This window comes from Pipra filicauda, unplaced genomic scaffold (genome assembly GCF_003945595.2).
Source record: "Pipra filicauda isolate LSUMZ 115617 unplaced genomic scaffold, ASM394559v2 scaffold173_size1550139_pilon, whole genome shotgun sequence".
Taxonomy (NCBI): domain Eukaryota; kingdom Metazoa; phylum Chordata; class Aves; order Passeriformes; family Pipridae; genus Pipra; species Pipra filicauda.
This window is the reverse complement of record NW_024104251.1, coordinates 851,686-870,548: the sequence shown is the minus strand read 5'-3', so window position 1 is coordinate 870,548 and position 18,863 is coordinate 851,686. Positions and strand designations below refer to the sequence as shown.

The window sequence follows — 18,863 nt, the reverse complement described above, 5'->3', positions numbered from 1 at the left end:
CCTCCGCTGTTTGTATATGGGACTTTGAGGGTGCAGGACACAAATTAGGGTTTAAGTGTCAAATTGTACTATTGAGGTTCACTTCAGAAGTGAGGTTCTGGCTCTGCAGGGCGTTCCAGTACCACGTGACATGCTGAGGAAAGGCATTGGCAGAGAATGAAGGGAAATGAATAAAGCATGGCAGTGAAGTCACAGTGCCCACTTTGCTGCACCTACGTGGTTCAATTTTTGCATGGGGACAAAAAAAAACCCCAAACCCTCCCTGCATTCTGTCTTGTAATTTGTTGAAGAAAAGCTGTTTTTATGTTCTGTCCATTAGGCCATGCTTCCTCTGTTGACTCATCTGTGGCAGGGATCAAGAAAAAGGTGAAGAACATTATCTTTAAATTTTCTGCTGAAAAATAAGTCATAGAATTTTTTTCATAAAGTTTTCATTGACATTTATCAATGGGAGAAAGCACATGGAAAGCTGTTGGTTTTCGTGAGTACCAGTGACAAGATACAGGGCTTTCCATATTTATTTTATAGCATATTGTTACTTGGCAGCAATGCAGTGGGTCCTCTTAGGGGAAGGGAGTGAGGAAGGTAAGGAGATGCTGAATGCTGTTAGAATTTATGCTTTTGGGGCTGTGAGAAAAACCTTCAGCATAAGAATTAATCTGGACATTTATTCATTTTTAGGGTTTATTTTTTCTTTATAGAGCAAAGGTTAAATGATGCATTTGTATGGTAAATGTCATAATTTCTCAGTTGGCTTGGTTTGAATAGTCAGTAATCATTCTCTGTGATGCTTGTGACCATATTGAGATTTTATTCAATAGCCATTGAAATAAACAGAAGGGGCAAAGTTACTATTTTTGTTTTGTTATCATTTTGCGTAGGCCACATGCTGTTCTTCATATTTGAAATCCCTTTCAAAGATATTTCAACTCAAAATACACAATAGAGCTTGGAGGATCCAGTGATTATGTCTGGTAATGATACTGTGGATTTAAGTCCTAACAAAACCTAAAATAATCTGTTTTAATTAACTAAATTATTTTTTTCTCAATAATATGATTAGAAGGACCTTGTACCAGCATTCTTACTTTTATAATAAAGTCACAAAGAAGAGGCAGATTTCAGCTTCTGTACACAAAAAAACCCTACCATATGCTTTAGAAATAACAATCATAAGAATGTGTCTATCTTACACTTTTTAATCCTCTAAAGATGTATGTGTTTGCTTCAGCGGATCTTTCCGTATGCATAAAGCAAATAGATTGCAGCTTGTAAGAATAAATTTTAAGGGCCAAGAGAATTAAAAAACCCAAAACCTTCCATGGGTCACCAGTAGTCATTCTGTGTTTCATAATAGCAGTCTATGTGTGAGATAAGCTTAGAAAATTTTTTAGCAGGGTGGAAAATTGGAAAGAATCAATAGCATAAATGACAGTGGGCTAGACATGTAACAGGACACACAGTGAATAGGGACTTTTCTATGGGAACCCATTCCAATGAACTTTCAGCAGGCTCTGTGTCCCATGTGAGTTTGTCTTGTCTGTCCTCTGAGAAGACCTTTCTTTCCATAATTTTTATTAAACAAATAGTCTGCATCTAAACAGTTTACTATGTTACCTTTCAGTACTGTGGTTGTGTTTATCTTGGTATAGGTTGTATATTTTTTGTAATTGGAATGCTTGATGGAATTACATTCTATATAGTCTTAATCCTCAAATGGATTATCCAGGAATATCCATGGCAGTTAATATTTTGATTTCTAGCAGAAATATTTTCTTGGCTGCTCATTAAATGAGGAATCCTCTCCCAAGAGAATTTGTTTCAATAGACTGTAGTTGAGGTGATGTACTTCGCAAGGAATACATGAATATATGTGAATAAAGAGAGACTAGCAATTTCAGTCACGCTTTAAATTACCTTGGAAAGTTAATTTCAGTGTGTAAAAATGTGTATGCACAAGATGATGCACATCTTGAGCCAAGGAGAAGGAATTTGCAATTCTTCTCTTTTCTGCACTTTGAATTTCTACAGCTTTCTGCTCTGTGAGAACCCAAGTGCTGTGCAGTGCTTAGCTATAGGCATCTGCCTCATTCAGGCCCTATTCAGTGCTCCTTGGCTAGAGAGGATCTCACCTGTGCCATGTGTGTTTAGCACAGCTAAAACCTCACAGTAGTGAGGTTAAATCAAGGCAACCATGAGGAGACCTTCAAAGTTTGCAGAGAAAGGCAGATTACATTGCTGTCAATAAGAAGGTGATTTTTAAATAAAGGCAGTGTGGAAGATTAGAGAATGGAAAAATGCCGAACTGATTATATTTAAAGAGGTTGGAGACAAAAATGGTGAAGTTCAATACATAAATAAAGATTTAAAGGATATAAAAAATGAACAAAGGTGTCTAAGAAATGATATGTGGTTAATCAATAAGTACTGCTTTAAATATGCACTGTACAAAGTAAACAAAAAGGAAAGAGAATATTGATCAGCATGTGTTGAAAGGTAGTGACAGGGACTAATCTGACTACACAAAAGACTTAAATCTTCACATAGTTGTTTGAGCAAGATAATATTGTCTGGTCTCTGAACTGCTTTTATCTTTGTAAGACTTATTTTAAAGCATCTTTAACAAGACAGTGATCGCTATTCAGGACTGACAAAAGAGCATAGCTGCATTAAACTTACCATTTCTCAAAAAAAACCACCTAGCACAAGAAAAAAAATAAAGCATTTAATGAGGTCTTATGTTGAAAGAAAAGCAAAATTAAGCCTGTTTGCATGCCTTACTTAAAAGAGTTTCTTTTAATAAATAGGGGGTTTTTTTAATTATATGGAAAGTTAAAGTGAAAGTAAAGTTCATAATTATGTATGTTTTAGTTGTAGCTTAGGCAGTAGGTGCTGAAATCAGTATTCAGGCAGAACAGGTTAACAATTGCTGAACTGAAGAATTCCTTAATTATTTTCAGTGTGACTCACCTCAGCATATGAATTTAAAGTTTGTAGGCTTAGTCCTTTGTGTGTTGCAGTGGAAATTGAAGGTGGGTGATAGTGTTTACACAAGCTAGTAAAACAATCAAACCAAACAAACAAACAAAAAGAAATTAAAACCCCAAACGTTTGCTGCATTGCCAGTGAGGATTTACTGGTTTATACATGCCAATGAGGAATGAGGTCTACAGCTGTACTGGAATCCGTTTTACTGCAATTTGAACAGGATTTCTTCTTTAATTACGACCTTTCAGTTATATTTTACATGGATAAAAAGTCTATTTGCTTCTTTTTATTTTTAAGACAGTATAGTAAAACTACAACTTGTAACATTTCAAATTTAAATGAGGAAAAAATGTCAACAGAAGCTGAGGACATTGTATCTTAGAAATGGCTTCTGTGTCATTGTGATGTTCATTAGGTGAGCAAGTAGAGAATTAAAAAATAAAGATTTGGTCCTTGCAATTTTATTTTTAATACCTTACAAAAAAAGGACTGAGACTTACAAGAGATAAATGATTGTATTTAAGACTTCAGATCTTCAGTAACAGCACTGTGATATACTTTCTTGAGAAATTATAATTCGTACTGATTAGGATACTGTACATAGTCTTTAGTCATTATAACACCAGATAGTATTTGACTGACATTCCCACTAGGTATAGATTTTTTTTTAGTATTTGCCTAGATTCATCTTGGTGTTGTCGTACAATATTTGTCATGAACCTGAGACTTACAAACTTGGAATTACTGCCATCTACTTGACATATGTGTCTGGTGTTCATCCTGACGGGTGGGTCTGCACTGAAGATCTCTAACCTAGAAAGGAAGTGTAGGTTTGTCAGTGTACAGTGCTTGTACTGTGCTTTGAGAATCCTACATGTAGACTTTCCACCTGAAATACGTGAATGAAAACACTGGTTTGTATGTTGCACGCTTGGAGAAACTGATCTTAAAAACTAACAATCTGTTCAGCATGTTAGCACTTTGAACTTGAAAAGTAGTTGAAATACTTAAAAAAAAATATATAACACTTAAGAAACTGTTGTGTAATCTCCAGTTGCTTATCAGCTTCTTTCTGCTGTTTTCCTTATATTCTTAGCTTTTCTTCTTTTTTTTAACTTTCATTCTGTTCCTGTTTTAAAATTAATTTGAATATTATGAGACTTATAAAGGAAATTTGTTTCTTAAAAATAGACTCCTATCAAAGCAATATCTGGTGCATTGTAGCAAAGTACTCATTGGGTTCTTTCCAGGTTCATTGAATTAATTTTTTACTGCCTTATGTTGTAAATAAACTTCAAGTACAGAGAATGATGTGGGAATGAGGCATTGTAATTACATTTTTGGGCTAGCTAAAAAAGAACTTGGACTCTCCTGGGACATTGCAAGAGTTCTGATGGTTCTTTCCTTCAGCCAGAAAAATTCCATGGTTGTAGGGCTCTTTATCCTATTGATGGTAGAATCTTTTGTTTAAAAGGCTGAAAAAATGGCACGTAGGGCAGAGAAAATATTAAACTGTCCTGATTTTCATTATTTTTATCTCTTACTGTGTATTGGAGCCATTTTCTAAAACTTCTCTAGGAGGCCACAACTCTGTGAACCTTTATCTAGATGAGAGGTTCAGAGAAGCATCCATTCCTTGAGGAACTGGCCGACCCAGACCTCCGAGCCTCTCGGATCCGTCGATCATTAGCGAAAACACGATGTGCTGAAATCCGCTTTTCGCCAGTGCTGTTTTCTGATGCTTTCATAACTCTCCCTTTTGCTGTTCACAGAGAGCGAGGACGTGTACCAGCGCCAGGTGCTGTCCATTTCCTGTATCGTCTTTGGCATAGTCGTAGTGGGCATGCTTTGTGCAGCGTTCTACTTCAAAACAAAGTAAGAGCCTTCGTCTGGCGTGCTCGTTCTTTAGCTCCTGTCCTTCTTACAGCTTTACAGTTCTTCAGTTTCTCCCCTCCTTTTCAACTGTTGTTATCTCTGGTCAGGCCAGAAACGTTCCCCATGGCTAAGTCCCCTGAGAAAGTAAACACAAGTAATATGTGTTGTTTTTTCTGTTTTCTGATATCAGGAGAGAATAGATTGTGTCATTTCCAGTTCTTTTTTTTTTTTCTTGACAGCAATAATTTTGTGTCTTTTGCTATCAGTGCAATAATCACTTTCCTTTCTTGAAAATGACAGTTTAAACATACCATCTCCCTTTTGCATTTCATTTCATGTCCCTAAAAGTCCCATTTATTCTGGATGCTGAGAACAAAAGTAAAGTTAGAAATGCAGAAAGAAACAAGCTCTCTGCAGATATCTGCAACCTGTAGCTAATAGTTGTAAACTGTTGATGTGAATGCATTAGTATCTGTGATATAGAAGCACTTTGACTTATCCAAGTGTGGTGAAATATTCTGTACTAAACTATTTTGAAGAGAAATACTTTCCACTCTATTCTTTTATCTTCCCAACTGAACATTATAATATTTATTGTACTGTGTGTAATTTGAGTTGCAGAAACCTCATAGCAATTACTTGACCTGCTTGTCAGTGCCACTGTATCTATAAGTATGTTCTCTATGGTCGTCATCCTTCATTCCTGTTCCAGCTGGAGCTAAGGAGAGAACACGTATCAATGTAAAAAGTACCTGCGTGAGGCTGGTTAGGGTGACTGAGCACCAAAAACGTGGAGGTTTGCGCTATTTAAAAGTCTGGATGCTTATCTGAATCCCCCTTTCTAGAATTTATTTTAATGGCTAGGAAATCTGATGAGGACTGCTTTTTATTTAAAATAAATTACAATTGATATTTCTATCAGGAAGAAAAAAAAAGGAACAAAAAAAAGAAATTGGAAAAGTCATCAGTTCTTTTTTCCCCCTTTTTCTTTCCCTCAGACTGCAGGGGTAGTTCGTGCGTGACTTGAGTGGATATTTCAGTGGTTCATGTTTTTTTGCTGAACACTCCTACCTGGTCTAATGTCTTGAGAGATTTTGTTTGATTGTTTTTTGGACATCCAGTATGACAGTGATGCTAGCTGGGAAGCACAGACAGGCAGGACAGTTCCTCTCTGCAGACTCCTTTATTGTAGTGTAATTTGTAAGCAGAGACAGCCATTTTTGTACTGCATTAGAAATGTCATTATGCATTTTAGATCTGCAGAAGAGCGAGCGAGAGAGAATGTACCTGGAAAGGCTTGGGGGTTTTGCTGAAGAAGAGAGATTCAGAAAAGGCAGAACGGGATTGTCAGTAGGAAGAACATGCAGTCAGTGACTGAGCATACTGTGAATAAAATGCCCCTCTGTTATTCACTTGTGTCCCCCTTGGTTTGGCACTGTTGTAAGGACTGGTGCAGAGCTCGGCTGGAACAGCCTTCAAAATACCATGACTTTGATGAGGTGGTGAGGAGAGCTATGACTGAAAATAATGAGTGGAAATAACACTTCAAAGATGGACTCACAGGACATTAGTGCGTCATAACTCCGGAGGAGGTGGGGGCGCTGGGTTTGGGATTTTATCTGCATTATAAATATGATAGTTGAGAAGTACAGGGAAGAGTTGAAGTGTGCTTATGCCAGATTCTGGGAACTGAATTTTGAAGAGTTATGAGCAAATGAGCCCCTCTGGTTCAGTCAGGAGGTCTTATACAATATATGAGTAGAGTAATGGTGAGATACTAATCAATCCCTAATGCCCTGGCTGTGGCTCCATCTAGCACTGTCCAAAAAGTAAAAGTGTCTAGACTGGGTCTCATAGAGACCATGTAAAATAGTATTGTAAATGTAACATTGAGCAGTGTCTTAAAGCTGTAAAACCCAACAAATTTGAAGTGCCTCAATGTTTATCATGTGTTAGCTTTTAGTCAGCAGATATTCGGGAACTTCTTTCTCGGGTATACGTATCCTGACTACGCCTGAATGTTATCAAAGCATTCCTCCTGCATGGGGGATTATCCTTGGGTTTCGTTTGATGTATAAAAAATATATAAAATATTGCTAATAGATACAGAAATTTTGAATAGTGGACCTGTTAAGAAAAAAAGCCTCCCTGAAGACACTGACCCACAGTTTCTTAGTCTGACAATTCTCTAATACCATCTGCTAGAAATAGGCACTTCCCTATGCACCATTGAATTAAAAGTCCTTTAAAATAGAATCAATCTGAAGAAGTTTAGGACTATAATTAAACTCTATGCCCTTCCAATTATTCCTTTTAGGTTAATCAAGAAAGTGCTGGAAGTGTTAGCAACAGACGAAGAGTACAGTAATGGGCTGCCCTTTACAGCTTAGACTTTTATAAATGACTAGTGACTTTATATCTTGCTGAAGTAACAACACTTCATTGCCATATAACTCTAAAGTAGAACACATAAAGCCCATTTGTTTTGAAAACAAAAATTATAAAATGAATTTATTAATCAGTAACTTTGAATAATTAATAGTTTCTAGTTTTATAGCTGTGCATCCTATAGTTTGGAAAAATAAATATGCAAAAACCTAATATTAATGTTAGGTTGCATGAACATAAAAGGAAATTAATGATTAGATTGTTTTTCTAAGCAAATTATCTTCAGGAATCTCAATTGTAATCTTAACGATTGCAGTAGTGAAGCTGAATATTCCAGTTTTACTTACAGGTGTTTATATACATAGAAACAACTCTAAACCCATGTTTTCTAAATAAATCCAAATTAGAGTTCCCAAAATTGTTTTGTTATTTTCCTGATTAAATTCTAATAATTTTTTATGTATTGGAGACATTCCCAAAGTCTGATGCTGTGATCATGTTTCACTATCATTGTTTATACCTTATATGAAGTCTCCACTCAAAACCCTTGGATGTTCCATAACCATTCTGAAGACCAGCATGCAAGTGGCTGGCTTTCCAGTAGGATATATGAAGAGATATGCTTATTTCCTCAGCTGTATGTAACTTAGCTGTTCAGAAAATAGTTACTCATACAAACTCTAAAGTTGCTTTTATGGATCTCCCCTGGAATTTTACTAGAAGCTAAAGAGCTCATTTTGATATTTTACAAAGTAAATTATTCAATTTCATTGGTTTCAAAAATAGTAGGTATTAAAAAGAGATTGTTTCAGAATCAACTGACTAATGTAATTTGACATTATTATCCTTCAGATTATTTATCTGTTTAGATTATTCCAGTATTAACTTCAGAAGTTTTGGATAAGGAAGAATTTTGAAAGTTTTAAGAAGTTTTTTTACTTGAGAAATTATATCCTCACCCACCTCTGTTCGTAAATTTTACTAATTATGAGTTCCTAACTATACTCAAATTATGTCACTCATATTTGTACCATGTTTACAACGTACATGCATTCTTTTTCATTTGCCATGCTTTTTCAAAAAGGGACGTAAATAGAAAGCCTAAGAGATATGTCTAGAGTCCAAGATTTATTAAAGTTTATGACCTGTACTCAGAAAATATGCTATAACAAATACTTACTTCTAAGCAGGCACTTACAGTTTGATGAATGGAAGCATTTGCTTACATTGACATGTTGAATTAAAACTAAGGAACTCAAAGGCAGGGGAAATTCCATGTATTTATTTTAATATATTAAAAACTTTACTATTAAAATTGAGTGTCTGAACTGGGATACTTTTCATCTCTTGCTTTCATATTGAGGGAACTTGTCCTTTCTCACAGGCTCCCCCACTGACCACCTAACTAAAGTCATTTTCCTCTAGTTTCTTATGCTTTCCTGCAGTAGACACAAACTCCACTATGAAGTTAAAATTACTTTTATTAATCATTCAGTGTAACATTCATTGGCCTGACTCAAGTAAGATGCTGTCAAACTTGACCATGTCACAAAGCTTTCAGCAGTCAAATCACCAGAAATTTTTCAAAATGTTGCTAAAGCTTTTTTGCTAAAACTTAAATTTCAGTATAGAAAGGCTGTATTTTTTTTATTTCTTATTCCCTGAAATAACATCCTTCTGAAATTTGGCTCTGAACCCATCACTTTCCAAAAGCTGCTGGTGGCATAATAAAATGATGCTGCTGCTGGCAAGTTTTCAACCCTGGTTTTCAGGGCTGTTGGAGGTTCACTGCTGGAAATGCATTTTCTGGGGAGAAAAAAGAAAGAAGGGAAGGAAGGAAAGAATTGGTGTTGTGAAGTTATTTCTCATCATTGTTTAAAACTGATAGTCCAAGACAATGTAGCTTATCAAAAGCTTATAAAAAGGCCTTAAATATATTTTGCTAACAGTTTTTGCCCAGCTGAGATATCTGTTTGCAGAAGATAAAAGTAATATTTAAAGTTTGCTGTCTCATATCCTCTGTCATGTGCAGAACTTAATAACTCAGTTTGTCAATGTAGTGTGGCAGAAACAGTGTCTTTATTAACAATGTAGTTATCTCCTGAATAATACAAGCTATTCATCCAGTGGTATTCCTAGCTCTGACATTGTGAATCGTAGTATAATATGTCAACTACACAGCCTCAGATGCCAGACTGATGGTTTTCTTTGAGGTTTAAGCATGTAAGTAAAAGCTGCTCTGTACAGGAGGGGTTATAGGTCAAGCCTAATCAGCTAGCAGAAATTTTTGATTCTTCATCAGTTTTCATAGCCAACAGGGGCTAATGCCTGTTATATTTGCCAAAATCTTTTTTCCAAATCAGAGCAAAATGCTTTTTTATTATTCAGACCTACTTGCAAGCTATTGTTAAATATGTGATAGAGGATCTTACAAAATTCTGCACTAAAACAACTAGCATGCTATTATGGTAATCTGAGAATAGAAGATATTTTAAAACAGAAGAGCTCTTTTTTTTCCCCTCTTATAAGCCTTGCCAAAAAACAACCACTGCATTGAAATATAAGACACTAGTGAATTAGCTCAGCTGGCTCATCTAATACAGTGAAGTTTTGAACAAAGGGAACTATGGCTATAAAAATATCGTGGCTATAGTAGAAGATCAAGTTAGCTCTTTCTTACATGAATTTTATTTCTCTCTGCAGGAAACAAACAAAGCAAATTCATGAACAGCTGAAAGAAACACAGAATAGGAAAACCTACAGCCTAAATGCTTCCAGCATGATGGCAAAGTCGGAGTGTATGGCACAAAGCCAAGTCCAGCTGCAAAATGTAAGTAATGCTGCCAGCTACAGCACTTAATAGCCTGGCTGAGTTCCTGCTGCTGATGGCAGCACATCCTCATGCTGCTATTAGCATCTGAGCAACGGGAACAAGAATTCTCACCTCTTTCATAAAAAGCTTTCTATCAGGCCTGTTAATGGAAAGCAGGGATTTTTTTCTGAAGTTGTTTCAATGGATTCTGGTACATTTCGTTCATGTAGTAGTAGACTTTGCTGAGCTTTCCACTGCATCTAGCAGTGGAAATTACTAATATAGTTTCCTTCAATACCGTAGCTCACATATGTTGGTTATAGGTGAAGTGGGGTCCTTGATCTTAAGTGATGTCAGGTCTTCCAATAATAAATGAACCTGCATGAAAAAATGTAGAGATTTGTCACAGCTAATTCAGAGTAAATTCAAAATCTGGGACTAAGTTTACACATATAAACTAGTGCCCAAGGGAAGACCATGCAGATGGTCTCGTTTATCTGGGTCTTTAGTTAAAGGCAGTTTAGATAACAGAAATAAATTCATTTGTTCAAGGTAAATCTGAAATTTATTTAGTCATTTTCTGTATGTAGTTATATGTAAGTTAATACAGTCTCACAATCCTGAAGTGCATAGAGCATATTTGAAATAAGGAGCTTGAAGATAACTGATTTATTTAGCCCTGGATGCAAGGTATTTTCCATTAAATGTCATCTTCTCCCTTGGTCACACACTAAATTAATACTGTCTTACTTTGAACAAAGTCTTTGGAAGAACTGAGAAGGATCCTGGTAGCAATATAATAGGAAAATATAACAGATGTGTTAAAGCCTTTCTAAATTATTAACTCCTTTTTTTTTTTTAAGTATCTTAGCATTGCTCAAAGGAATGACTACCTTATTTACCAGATTCCATCAAAATAGTGGGAGTTTAGCAAAAGTGAGCTCTCATGCCCACTAACTCCTAGTTTACATCCAATTAAGTAAGAGATAAGTATGAGCCCTTTTAACCAATTTAGAGTTAAGTAGAACTTCCCTGATGTGACAGAAAAGTTGTCAGAGCATTGCTTGTGTTCATTTTTAAGTTCTGTTTTGTAGGAATACCATTGTGGTGCTCCTGTATATACTCACAATATGCTTCGAAATGCAGGAAAAATATGCTATTTCAAGAAGGAAGATAGCTTCACTAAATTGACATAATCACAGTTTGGGGAACCTTTTGCAATTTTTTTATTTCACTTTCAGTTCATTCAGTCATATATTATTTCTAACCCCTAAAAAAAAAAAGCTGTTGGGAGTGTTGTTGGGTTGTAATGATGACAACAATAGGTAAAGTTCATGATCCTTTTGTTCTATCATATAAAGTAAGCCTTGGTTAACACTAAGGAAATGTTCTTTACCTTTTTCTCACGGTAATTCAGTGCTATATTTTGTCAACCCATCATTTCCATGAACTGTTTGATGTCTCCTGAGCAGCTAACCAACACATCAACAACCTTAATTTCAGTTTTTTTCTTTTGCTCTAGCAATAGGCATAATGACTGAAGTAGCAGTTTGTGGATTCTGGACATAAGGGATTGAAAGCCACCATTATATTTATTATTTTAATCCAAAATTGCTTTTCAGTTCTTAGTGCCGTTCAGACTGTCATTTTCAGTGCTGGTAATTAACACACCATTTTCTTGTTCTTGTGGCTGCTTGCCACTGTTTTCTCCTTGCCATTAATGCATTCTCCCTTTGGGAACAAAGATACTAAGGAAGAAAAACAGAATGACCTTGTGCAGGATATAGCATAACAGTGCAGGGTAATAATGGTTTCTATTGTTAGGAAGATTTTAGTGCAGGAATTCATGCAGGCAGCTCATGAAATATTTACAAAACCTGGCAGCTTGGAGGAGAAAAAAAGGGCAGGGGTATGGTGAGGCAGCAGAAAAAAGAACTTTGAAAAGGTATTTCATAGGAATGGTTGAGTGACTCTTCCTCGGAGAGCAGAGATCTGCCCTGGGTGTATCTGCTGGGTGGGAAAGGAGCAGGCAGCAGCGTGGGGCACAGAGCTCTCCTGTGGCTCTGCTCCCTTCTGTTGGTTGCAGCCTGGGTGTGATCTCTGCCATTCCCATCTGCAGCTACCACCACAGGGGTCTGGGGAGAAATCTTAGTTCTCTTCGTTTCCAGGAGCTAATAGATAAATAAATTAAGACAGTTATTTTCTGGAGATTACTCCCCCAGTCTGGCATTTTGGTTTATGTAATCCTGGGAGCTGTTTCTTTTCCCATGCCACATTCTCCTCTTACAAGCAAGAGAGTTTTCCCATTTATGTCACCTTTGTGTCTTTCCCTAGAAGATTTTCCAGTATTTTTCTCTTGTCTGTTTTGAATAGACCTGGTGATGCTTTCAGGTTTTTCACACAGCTCTTTCTTCTTCTATAGAGAAGAATACTTTTGTGTAGACCTGAGAATAGTTGCATAAGGATTCTTATTCTTTATGACTATTGTGAAGGAGCCATCACCTTTTGACTCAGAGGTTGCTATATTTAGTAAAGGATCCATCTATCTTTCCAAATATTGTGTTGTTCTAGAAAGAGGTTTAACTTATTTCCCAAGACCCAGGGTATAGCAGAGAGTGTTTCAAGTGGTTTGTGGCTGTAAAGAGCTTGACCAGTCTCTTCTTCCCACACTCAAACGCATTGTATCTCCTCCACTCCCTCCCTCTGCTCAGTTGTGATCCTGAGAAGTGAAATAAAGGGTCAGATTTTGTCGGGACAGTTGTGTTCTGACTGAACTCCTGCTGCTCGTTGTGGTAATTGTGCTCACCTGTAACAAGTCTGTTTTTCTCCATGGCAATATCATTACTTTTGTAGACGTACAAATTAGATGAAAAATACTGTGTACTATAATCAGGATTCATAAATAACTGTTTGAACACAGCTCTTAGGATTTCCTGAATCTCCTTCAAGTCCTCTGCTTTTCCCAAATATTCTGGCAGCAACACACCTAATTTCTTGCTAGTTTGTTCTTGCTAGGCTTTCTAGCCTCTTGGATTTAGAGACTAATGCACTGGTAATCTTGCTATAATTCTTCAGCCAGGAAGAGATAGATGTGCCAGTTTTTAATTCAGGATCTTTGAGGTACACAGGAGATTCAGATTTATTTCACCTAGTGCATGAAACTGAGGTCTTCCAAGTATTATGTACCCCTTCCCAAAGAGATTATACTCTATCCAAGAGAGATTTAAAGACTCTGCTCCAGGGGGCTGCAGCAGTTTGATCTCCTCATAAGCAAAAAGAAGAAAATTGTCATTCTCAGCTTCCCCCCCTCCTTACACAGACAGGTCCTCGGTGCACCCTCACACACCATGCAGGGGCAGGAGGAGGTGAGGTGGCTCCTGATCGCTACCTCCTTTTTCCACCTTGAGTAGAGAGTTTCTTTAAATTCTCACAACTTGACAAATGTGTCATGGGGGTAAAAAAAAAGGGGGGGTGAAACCATACGGTTCCTTTAGTGTTTCTGGGAATTGTCACGGCTGTTTAAAGTGGTCTTTTTCACCTTTGTGGTTTTTAATACCTTCTCCCGTGGCACCAAGTGGATCTATTAATCCCCCATCGCTTTCCTTCTGAGGTGGCTAATATGCTTTTCGTGCTGTACTGTGTGGTTTCACTTTTCACTACATTTGTTTTTAATAGCATGCAGTCACTAGCTCCAGGTTTTTGATATTCTTATAATGAGAGGCTAAAATATGCTCTTTATATGTCTTGTTGCTTTTTGTTGATAGTAGTAGGAAATAAGTTATTTTTGGTCACTGTGATAGACATGCAATTACTGTATTTCACCATTCTGTTGCAATTCTGTTGAGCAACAGATACACTTAAATCTTTTTAAAGGATTAGTCTGTTGTTTTACCTGAATTATGATTTGGTTTATCAGCCAAGATCGACAGCAAATTTCCCATTTCTATATCTCATGGCTACTTAGGTAACACTGCCAGAATAGACAAACCTGAGTTTATTGTCCTCTGTCTAGAGGTAGTGTTGGCAACAAAACATACAGAGCATATGGGAACAGCTGTAAGGATGTTAAATGTACCAAGATCAGCCCATCCAGGAATATCACTGGCTCTTTTTCTCCTTGAGGTGACCTCTCTGAATGTAATTTAAAGCTGACCCTTCTGCCTTATCAGTTGTTTTTGAAATGGGATCCCCACATCACCTCTCTTGCAATACCACATGACTTTCTGGACCTTTTATTCTTACTATTTTGGGAAAATCATTGGGGGGGAAGAGCTAAGTAAAGCCAGGGGAGGGATGGGTGTTTTGATTTGCATAACATTAGGACAACAGTGTCAAGTTGTTCTGTAGCATTCGAGTGGCATTTGTTATCCAAGAATCCTACATTTTAGAAGGAGGAATACAAAGCATAGAGCAGAGGAATTATGTGCTCACAGTAATACAGTAGGTCAGTGGCAGAGGCTTCTTTCCTGGCTCAGGCTGCCTTCACAGATTCACTTAGCATTAAGTAGCAGGGGGTGGAATTTTATTGTGAAAATATTCAGTAATTGTACATAATAGATGATTTTCTCCATGAAACCATGAAAAATTGAAAATGTGCAAAATACTTTTTTTAAGAGCTATCATTATTCTTTAATTTATTTAGCCATATGCACCAGTGTTTTTCAGTAATTGCTCAAACAAGCACAGATAATTGACCAAGAAGACAATAAAACCATTAAAAAACCCGAATAATACAGATAAGCTTTCAGTGATGCTGGAAACAGCCCTTTGAAAGTGTTTCACAGCCACATCATGGCTGATTATTCAGGAGCTCAGAACAGTCAGAGGTCTCCACAGAGCTCAGCCCAGGTGAGAACTGAGCTGTGGAAGCAGCAGGATGAGCTCTGCTGGGATATGTCTGGGGAATAATCCTATCCTATACTTTTGGGGGCACTAACTGATACTGTTGTAAACTCTTCACAAAAATATGAAGGTATTTTTCTCCAGAAGGGATGTGGCACTTAAAACTAAGCTTAAGAGGGATTAACCCAACTGTGTTTAAACCTATTAAAATGTACAAATAATGTGATACATCCAAATATGTTCCATTACGTTGTTCAAATTCTCTGTATATTCACACCCTCAACTTAAACTGTGATTCATATTTTCATTGTAATGAATGTTATGGCTGTTACAGTAACTGTGTAATAGTTGGTGTATCTGAAAATGGCATAAATGTTTGGTTAGGGGCAAAAAATACCTTGAAAAAAATGTGCCAGAGTGGTTCTTGGTGTTGGACCTTCAGTACAATTTGCTAATCAGCATCAGAGCAGCTTCTGGGGTCCTGGTTTTCCTCAGTTGTGATGAGGAAAAACTCTGTGTACCACTGCTCCAGCCCACATCCACCTTAAACGTGGATGTAGTGAAAGGCACAGCTTATCTCTAATTGCTCTTCATAATTCACTTCATACTCATGGTCTTATAAGGCATTCGGACCTTCAATTTTTTTTCATGAACAAACTGAAAAAAAACCCAGAAGTAGCTTCTTGGTACTAGCAGCCCATTCTTAACATAGCTCAAATTGATTTATTCAGGTCACAAATCAAAGCCAGTTTCATTTCTGCAGCTGGCAGGATAACTATTAAAGTTTAAAGCCTTCGCAGACCTTAAAAGTCATACTTCTGTCTGAATATTTTATCTACAACATTTACAAGTGACAACTAAGATCATGGTAACTGAAAGAAATGGGAGTGTAATATGCTGCTTCTTGTTACTTCAGTTGTGTTTACTTTATGTGTGCGGCAACATTTTGCACATTGCTGCTCTCATACCTTTGCCTTCATGTATGTAAGCAGTGATTTTGGCCCCATTTATGTGGATATTTCAACAGAAAGATGGAGAAGACCATTGGAGAAAACTGTGAAGGTCTGTAACTTTATCCACAGAAATCGGTCATAAGAAGTCTGAGTAGATGGACTAAACATACATGTAACCCATTTTTAAAGGAGAATAATTTTCTGTGACTTTCCTTTTTTATCTTGCTGAAGTCTACAAAATTTTAGATAAGTGGGAATCAGATAATTCTGTATTTTTAAGGAGTTATTTGTCTTTTGTTAGACAAAATAATTATGAAGAACTGTATTTTGAAAGAATTCTTACTACCTTCTCCATGAATTTTTGGGCTATTGTGTATGCCATAATATGGCATTTTTTACCATTGCAATTTTTTCTGTTATTTTGACTACTTTATTTTGTATTTCTTTATAAAATATGTAATCATGTAATAGCTTCCTCAGTACCGATTTATTGTGAAGATAACATGGATATCTAGGTATCTGAAAATACAATCTCAGTACAGAAAGAAAAACAGAGCAATTAGTTTTAGTGCAGGTCCTTGTAATGCAGTGTAAAAAATCTGCAGAGTGATGTATTTTTAATACCTAAATGGAAATGTGGGTTAACCTCTCATATCTCTGAGATATTGCCCAGGAACCACTAAGAACATGAATTCTTCTTACAAGCCCAAGTGCAGCTTTTTCTATACTTTTACTTTCTGGCTCCGTTTAGGATCAGACTCTTCTTCTTTTTTTTTTTTTTTTTTTTTTTTTTTTTTTTTTTTTTTTTTTTTTTTTTGCTTTTTTTTTTTTCTTTTTTTCACCTGTTTTTCTTTTTTTTTCCTGTTTTTCTTTGTTTTCCGTTTCCTTTTTTTTTTTTTTTTTTTTTCTTTTTCTTTTCTTTTTTTTTTTAATGAAATTTCAGTTGAATCACAAAGCAAGAAGAAAAAAAATCTGTTCTTGTTCATGTCTGGTGTCTACTTTGCAGACCTCTGTGTCTCAGTATGTGCCCAGAGACTGCCCTACGCCTACACCTGTCACAGGAAGAATTATGTTTACAGTGTTCTTACTAGCACAGATACTCCCAGGTCAAAAGCTTCAGACCTGTTCAGAAGAGATATCTGGCTCTGCAGATAGGATTCAAATATTTTTCATGCTTATCTGATGACACGAATGCTGTTTCAGTTTGGTTTTCATCGTCATACATGCTGATGAATGCAGCGTTTGACTGAAATCACCAAAGGACCCAAGAAGTTGCTGACTGTCCTCCAAGATGTGTTTTGTGATCTCAGTCTCTGCATGGAGAAGCACAGAAACAGTGTTCCTTATCATTATGGGCAGATCAGTCCGTAATTTTGCTGCTAATGCAGATATCAGCATTTTGATGTGGAGAACGTAATGGGGATAATGAGTACTGGTACTTTCCGCTGTGTAAACAGTACTGAATGAATGTATTACTTTCAATCCCTAATTTTGATTTAAAATTGCATTAGAGCACTTCTTACCCCATTCTAATATGAATTCAGATGGAATAGCATCAACAGTGTGCTTTGTCTTTTGAGTATTAATTAAGTTTATTCTCTCTGCTACAGTATTCAAAACCAGACAGGCATCCGGGGCCTATTCTGCACAAGGTTATGGAGTCTAGTTTTTCAGGCCCTCAGTCTTTCCCAGAGGCCTTGTCTCCTGACAGAGGAACTCAGCCCATCAAGCAACACAGGTGAGCAAATGGCTGTCTGGTGAGAGATTTGCTGGCTGCCGAGGGATGTCACTGAGCTGGTGATACGTGTGCAGGATTGTTGTGCGCTGGAACTGGGTGAGGTGCTGACTGGTATGGTACCAGCAGAGCCTCAGCCCACTTATTAAGCAGATGTCCAAGCATTTTCATAGCTGCAGACATAAAAGGTAATAGCAATGCTTACTAACTTCATCTGTGTTTTGTGAAAGTCCTGGAGGAAGCATTTAAAGACACTATTGGAGCTGCAGACACAGACAGTGAATGAAACAGCTGCAGTATGAGAAACCGTTAAAAACAAGACTTTCTTTATCAATGTTTGTGAGGTTAATGGCTCATTTGCTGCAGAAAGACTTGGTTCTAAACTTCTAGCCTTTTTTACTATTTTTTTTAAACAAATGATACTTGAAATGAATAATGGCTTATTTATGAAAACATGGTGGCCTTTGAAAACTAGGCTTAAAAAAGTTTGAATGATTGTTTCTAAGAGGAAATAAAAGAGGAATGTCACTCACCTCTGCATAGCATTCAGATGAGAATTATCCTTATAGCCTTTTTGGATGAGAAGGAGTGCAGGTGCTTCACTGCAGGACTAGAAACCAAACTGGTGTCTGGTATAAGCAGTAATGTTGGTCAGATGGCAATGGTAACATCTGGTTCAGTGCACAGAGAGAGAGAAAAAAGGCTGCAAAAAAATGAGTCTGGAATTTTTTCAGCTAGATAGTCTGGAGGGAAAGACTTGTTTATTAAAAGAATAATTTTTTAAAATTATTTCAAAAAAAAAAGTCTCAGATTGCATGAGGATATGATCTGGCTAGTATATGCTGCATTTTTCATTGCAGTGTCCCAGCCAACTACATGTTCTTTTTCATTTGAATGAATAATTTGCCTAACCTACAAAGTGCAGTATGTGAGCCAGAAAGGGATATTTAGGTCCTGTCTGCTTTTACCTTACTTAAGCCTTTAATTTGGCATGAAAAAATAATGCCAACTGTCATGTCAGATCCATTTCTTAGGTCTTATTCCTTATTACACAGAGATTTTCAAAATATGCTTAATAATTTTATTTAATATATATATGAACTATGGGACTGTGGCCTAGAATGCTTTCCACAGAAGTTCTGAGTAGAATTTTATCGCCATTTAGTCACAAGGTGAAGCTTAGAAAAAACACAATAACGTTCCCTTACCTTTAATAGTATGATGGCAATATCCAAGTTTGATATGTCTTTACTTCAGAACTAATTTAAGA

At 36.7% G+C, this 18,863-nt stretch overlaps 1 protein-coding gene across 3 annotated transcripts in view; it reads left to right on the top strand.

The window, feature by feature from the left end:
- Positions 1-18,863, top strand: part of NRG3 (neuregulin 3) — a 368,049-nt gene that overhangs the window by 334,428 nt on the left and 14,758 nt on the right. For all 3 annotated transcript variants that reach the window (XR_003540610.2, XM_027720665.2, XM_027720664.2), the window contains exons 5-7: positions 4,761-4,863; positions 9,955-10,081; positions 17,469-17,596. Coding sequence is in view for 2 of the 3 variants with exons in the window: in XM_027720665.2 (XP_027576466.1) it covers positions 4,761-4,863; positions 9,955-10,081; positions 17,469-17,596 (358 nt within the window). In the remaining variant the exon portion in view is untranslated. The remainder of the gene's footprint in view (positions 1-4,760; positions 4,864-9,954; positions 10,082-17,468; positions 17,597-18,863) is intronic.